General features: G+C 38.3%; 1 protein-coding gene across 1 annotated transcript; it reads right to left on the reverse strand.

Annotated features, from left to right (window-relative positions):
* Positions 1 to 1,076: 1,076 nt before the first annotated feature.
* On the reverse strand, positions 1,077 to 4,920 carry LOC147854854 (UDP-glucose 6-dehydrogenase 4). Its single transcript, XM_087331037.1, has 2 exons — positions 4,797 to 4,920; positions 1,077 to 2,757 (listed from the first exon to the last, which is right to left on the reverse strand). The coding sequence occupies exon 2, from the start codon at positions 2,729 to 2,731 to the stop codon at positions 1,283 to 1,285; it is 1,449 nt and encodes a 482-aa protein (XP_087187163.1). The 5' UTR covers positions 2,732 to 2,757; positions 4,797 to 4,920; the 3' UTR covers positions 1,077 to 1,282.
* Positions 4,921 to 6,570: the final 1,650 nt, after the last annotated feature.

A 6,570-nucleotide genomic window follows, 5' to 3' on the forward strand; every position in this document is an offset into this window, starting at 1 on the left:
CCTATGGACCTTGAAATTATGTGACTAAAGTGATGGATATGCACATTGTTCACCAATCCAAGCGTTGACTCTTGCAACAAAATAGAGAAGACCACCAAAAGTGCAATTCTCGTCTAGTTGGAAAGTAAAATGTTTAAGATTTGTGAAAGACAACCTGAAGGCAAGTAATGGTTAAATAATGTAATCCTAATTGTAAAATGCATGGAGAAATTGTCTCGAGAATGATGTTTGCCAATCCAAGCATTGACTCTTGCATCAAAGTAGAGAAGACCATCAAAAGTAACTCTTGTTTAGTTCGAAAGTAATGTTTAAGATTTGTGAAAGACAACCTAAAGGCAAGTAATGGTTAAATAATGTAATCCTCATTGTAAAATGCATTAAACAATTATATAAAGAATGATGTTGTGAAATGTTGCAACACAAGATTCATACTAATCATTAATCTCGACAAATTCTATATGAATACTAATACGGAGATTGTATTTAATGTACCGACTGCCCTTACTTTATACCAAGTCTGAGAAACAGGAATTGGTTTTCGTGGGTATTGGAAGGGTCTATACTCTAGGGTTATATGCTAACTCTACTATAAGAAGAATTGTTCACATTTTGTTGTCAATGCAACATAAACTAAATCCACAATTCTTAATTGTTTAATTGACTATCAGACTAGGATGATCTAAGGAACTATCATCCAAATACAAGAGAAGATAATGAATTGCATTACATCCTGATGATAGTACAATTGGATCTTTCCATTAAATTAACTCGCCTCATCTTCATACTTGATAGTAGACAATCTAATCAAAAGATAGTAAAGGACAAATCCCAAAAAACAAGTAGTGAATCATTCACCTTGTCCAACTCAATTTGATGGGTATCAGATACTCATAAAAAGATTGATTAATTGTATGCATGAACTGATCAACAGAGTTGTTCTCATAGTGATTGCCCACCACAATTATTCACGATTTCAATAATATAAGCAATCTGAAGTTCTCACACTATCGTCCTCTACTTAATTTATGTTTTAAATCATATCCTATTGAAAACTAAAGACCTTTTTGAACCCAAAATTTCAAGAAAAAGGGAACGAAGCATTGCAAAACAAAAGAATTCACTACATAGAAATGCCAAGAATAGGTGGCGAGAGAGAAAGTGAGAGAAATACAAACTCTCTTCACCCCTGGACTTTTAATAACAACTCTCAAAAGTTTATGTAAAACGAAGACGGGGCAATGAATGGAATAATGTAAAACCAAATGAAGCTAGGTCTTGTTTTCTAAGAGGGAGGGGCAGCTGGAAGATCCTTAACCCAAGGGTCAAGAGGCTTACCGACTGAATAAACTATAAAACCTATTTTCCGAAGCTCGGCAACATTGATCACATTGCGACCATCGAAGATAAATGCAGGTTTCTGCATTCCATCATAGATCTTCTTATAATCTAAACTCTTGAATTCATCCCATTCGGTAAGAATACACACCCCATGGGCACCCTTGGTAGCTTCATATGCATCAGAAACAACATTAACTTGCTTAGGTGTGATTGGTCCTGTTGGTTGCAAATGCTGAGGGTGATCCCAATCAAACTTACTCATCGTGAGATCACGAGTTATCTGATCAACAGTAACCTCAGGATCGTAGATATTAAGGTGAGCATTATCACCAAGAAGACCGTGGCATACATCGATAGCCGCTGTCTCTCGAGTATCACCCGTGTCTTTCTTGAATGCAAATCCAAGGACGGCAATCTTCTTCCCTGAAACAGTGTTAAACATGGAAGAAACCACACGCTTCACGAACCGAGATTTTTGGTAGTCATTAATTTGCACCACTTGTTTCCAATAGTTTGCAACCTCAGTGAGACCATTGCACTCACAAATGTAGACCAAGTTGAGGATATCTTTCTGGAAGCAAGAGCCACCAAACCCAACACTGGCATTAAGGAAGCGCGGACCAATTCTAGAGTCTTTTCCAACTGCGTAAGCAACTTCAGACACATCGGCTCCAGTGGATTCACACAAGGCAGACATTGCATTAATTGATGAGATTCTCTGCGCCAAGATTGCATTGGCTGCAAGCTTAGAGAGCTCAGCCGACCACAAGTTCATGGTGATGATTTGATCATTGGGAACCCAATGAGCATAGACTTCCTTAAGAGCTTGAATAGCTTTCTGACCTTCAGGAGTCTCTCGGCCACCGATTAGAACACGATCAGGCTTTGCTAGATCCTCCATAGCCGTGCCCTCCGCAAGAAACTCGGGGTTAGACAAGATCTGGAAGTTGATACCATTGTTGTTGTGAGTAAGGATCTTCTCTATAGCTTCAGCAGTTTTAACAGGTACAGTGGATTTCTCAACAACGATCTTATCAGATTTCGACACATCAGCAATCATGCGAGCAGCACTCTCCCAATAAGTCAAGTCCGCAGCTTTCCCAGCACCCAAGCCCCTTGTTTTTGTGGGAGTATTGACAGATACAAACACAATTTCTGCCTCAGCAACATGTTTCTCAACATCAGCACTGAAGAAGAGATTCTTTCCTCTACAAGCTTTAACTATTTCTTCAAGGCCAGGTTCATAGATAGGGAGCTTATCACTGTTCCAAGCATTGATACGTGGAACTGCGATGTCGACCACGACTACCTCAATGTCGGGACACTTCAATGCTATCATGGCCATTGTTGGGCCACCCACATATCCTGCACCAATGCAGCAAATCTTCACCATGGCTGGTTATGCGTAATAATAATATCCTGCAAATTTCAAACCACCAGTTAGAAATGAAAAACATTCACAATGCAATCTTGTACATATATTGATTTAATATGTGCTATATTGCGCAGAAGGAATAGAGCAGCACTACATCCAGTAAAACCCCTTCACATTATGAGTTAACTCTACAACATAGATGGTTCGATCCAAGCTGTGCTATATCACATAATGAATATGAAAACCGAGCTTGAATAACGTTAGAGAAATTCCAATAAAATTATTTTGCGATACTGATTTAACTCCCACGCATATGCATTGATTGATAAAGCGCTATCACATAAAAACTCCATAGATCTAGTCTTATATCTACAATCCACATTACTGTTTGCTACTATGCAACATAGATAATTTGATCCATGATGTCCAACATCACAGACGGCATATTCAGATCTGGCTTGAATAGCATTAGATTCGGTAAAATCAATGCATGTACTGATTTCACTCACTACATGAATGTCTTGATCCACGGTGTAACGTATCACATTAAGGCTTATACAAATCTAACTTGACTAGCATTAGATCCAGTAAAATCTCTTCACATCACCGAATGTCCATTGAACGGTAATAGGTCAAGTAAATCTTGGATGCTCAGACTATCCTTGAATATTAAGTAAATTGAAATTTTTCCACATTATTGCATGTAGATCGACTAACATTAATTCAAGCTATGTTTAAGTAGCATTAGATTCACTGAAATCATTTGTAACATCAATTACATCCAATTGTTGCATTAGATCCACTAAGATCACTTCACGTTATAGCTTGGATAGCATTAGACCCATTAAAATAATAATTCTTATTTCTTTTAGACAGCATTAGATTCGCTAAAATCCATTCACAATACTTCTCGGAGAGTACTACAACTACAAAAATCATTACACATTATTGCTCGGATAGCTTACATACACTAAATCACTTTAAATTATTGCTTGGATAGCACTAGATCCATTCAAATCCATTCGCATTCCTTCACAGAAAGAACTAGATCGACTAAAAATCATAGCACTACATCAACGCAAATCACTTCAGGTTATTGCTTAGATAGCATTAGATCCACTACAATAACTTTGCATTACTCCTAGATGAAAGGAAACTATTTTGCCAGATCTACATTATTGCTAGAATAGAATAAGATCTCGTTCAAACACTTAACTTTACATACTAGATCGATTAAAATACCTTCCCAATATTGCTAGATCTAGTAAAATAGCTTCACTTTAGTGATGGAGTATCAAGAGATCTGTACATTGAACCGCTAGATCAAGTAAAATCCCTTTACACTATAGCTTGAGAAGCACTAGAATCAGGAAACCACGTTCAAATCACAGATGAATAGAGCAGAAATAGCTGAGAAATTGTGCATTACAAATGCTAAAATGGTGAATCTGTGAGACTTCTATGGAATCTACAGACATGACATTGACGTTAATGGACTCCTCGACTTTGGATCTGTCCTCTTTTTCAACTATTTTGATGAATCAGACCTAAGATCTCATTGAGAGAATCAGATCTAACGTTAATGAATCAGTCTCATGTTTTCTTACTAATGTTGAGGAATCAGTCTCGTGTTTTCTTGCTAATGTTGATGAATCAGATCTAAGATACCTATTTGTTGCTATCTTCCTTGACAGGATTCTATCTTTCTTTGTTTCATACTATTTTGTCTTTCTGTTTATGAGGGAGGATTGTCTGGGGATCTCATCACACCAAAGAAGAAGCGCGATCGTTTGATACATTACGCTAGGTTCCTTCTCCTTAGATCTACTATCGGCTCCTATACGCTATCATGATAACGGTAGCAGAAAAATGCTGATTAGAAGATTGCAAGAATATGAGAGACAGATCGAAAAGAACAAACAAACAAGAAGGGAAGGAAGGGAAGGAAGATCAGGTATTGACAGGGAAGAAGATGATGAAGAAGAAGAAACAAAGATCAAAGATTGCGAGAGAGAGAGAGAGAGATACAAAAGGAGTAAGAGGAGAAACCAAGATGAAGGAGAGAGAGGGAGAGGGGACATACCTGAGAACAGAGGGAGGCGAGGAGGGATGGAATGTCGATGGATTAATGGAGTAGATCTGCGGTAAAGACGAGCTCTAACTCTGCAGAGACAAAGAACGCGCGACAGAGAGAAAGACAGAGAGAGAAGTGTATATATATATATATATATGTATATGTACGTATACGCGTTCTCCTTCTTCTTCTTCTTCTTCTTCTTCTTCTTCTTCACAGACACACAACACAAATATATATAAATATATAAATATATAAATAAATAAATAAATATAAATATAAATATATTTCTGCTCAAATATTTCCCATCGCTTTTTGTCACGAGATCTCAATGCCCACACACACACACACACACACACACACTCTCTCTCTCTCTCTCTCTCTCTCTCTCTCTCTCTCTCTCTCTCTCTCTCTCTCTCTCTCTCTCTCACTACACACACACACACATGGACCAAATTTGGTCTTCGAAGACACTGAATATATATATCTATAATCTTTCGGTCTCTCGAGAGTTTGAGCTCGAGTGGTGGCCCTTCCCCCCCCAGCTATCAACCAATGAGGTTGCAGAAGAACAATCGTAGCAGAGTCTCAGTTGCTACCTCGTACCTCCCTCTACTCAGACTCCATCGATGGATCGAGAGAGAGAGAGAGAGAGAGAGAGCAGATGGATGTAGCTCAGTTGGTAAGGTTGCCCAATGGAGACCAGGTGGTCATGGGTTCAACCCCTACATTCCACAGTGGCATCTAGTGAATTAAGAGATATATAAGAAGTATATAATAGAGAGGTGAGGAAGTTGGGTTTTCGAACCCACAACACAGTGCTTGTAGTGCTAACAACTTACCACTAGGGTAAGGTAATTATGATAAAGAGGGAGGGAGGGAGTTATTGGCAATTCAACATGATCCACTGCCCCATGTAGTTAGCGGGTGACCATACTCTATTATTACACCCATTGTAAGTAATGTTTTTCACACACGTTTATTAATATAATTGTGTGGTTTCACCAAAGAGAGAGAAAGCAAGAAAGATATATTAATGTCTTCTAAGGCCAAATTTGACCCATGAGACAAATGGTTTACAACAAAAAATGGGATATTTACCCATTCATCGAGAGTCAAAAATAAATAAAAATAAGATAAAATAGAGTTTAAGCTAAATAGTTCTAGTAAAATAATAAACATGTTCTACAATGAAAATGTTATACTAGGCCTAATTTCATTTCCATCCAAGTCTCTCGAAGAGAAGCGAGAGGTTAAAGGGTTGCGATGTGGATGTGGCCCGTGATGTCAATGTAAAAGGTTCCCTTATCTTCTTAATCTTTTCTACTCCACGCCGACTTGTTTTGAAACCCAACATCCGAGGGCATTTAGTTGTTCTTTGCATTTCTGCTTCCTCAAGAGAGAGGCCGAGTGGCATAAGTGTATCCACATACATCGTCTCCTCTTGTTCCTGAAATTTTACACTAGTTACATGTTGATGAATAGTAAAAGGGTTATGGTTAACACATTGTAATTTATTCTCCCTATGTTGTTTTAGCTCTAAAATATACCTACCTAGTCTCTTTACACTCGGGGTATCTAATAGTTTGGAGAGGGTGGGAGAGGGTCCTAATATGTCTTGGTATTCTCCCCGTATCTCGACATAAGTTGGGCACTTGCATGTGAAGTGATGCTCATCCTCTATCTCTATGTGGCATAACCTACATAGACTTTCCTCTCTAGGGACTCTATTAGCCCGACCATTCTCAATCTCAAGTTGGTGAGATGATATCCTAAGTTGTCC

This window comes from Azolla caroliniana, unplaced genomic scaffold, assembly GCF_043228905.1.
Source record: "Azolla caroliniana isolate FFs.n. ecotype wild unplaced genomic scaffold, voAzoCaro1.0.p SCAF_15, whole genome shotgun sequence".
NCBI classification, from domain to species: Eukaryota; Viridiplantae; Streptophyta; class Polypodiopsida; order Salviniales; family Salviniaceae; genus Azolla; species Azolla caroliniana.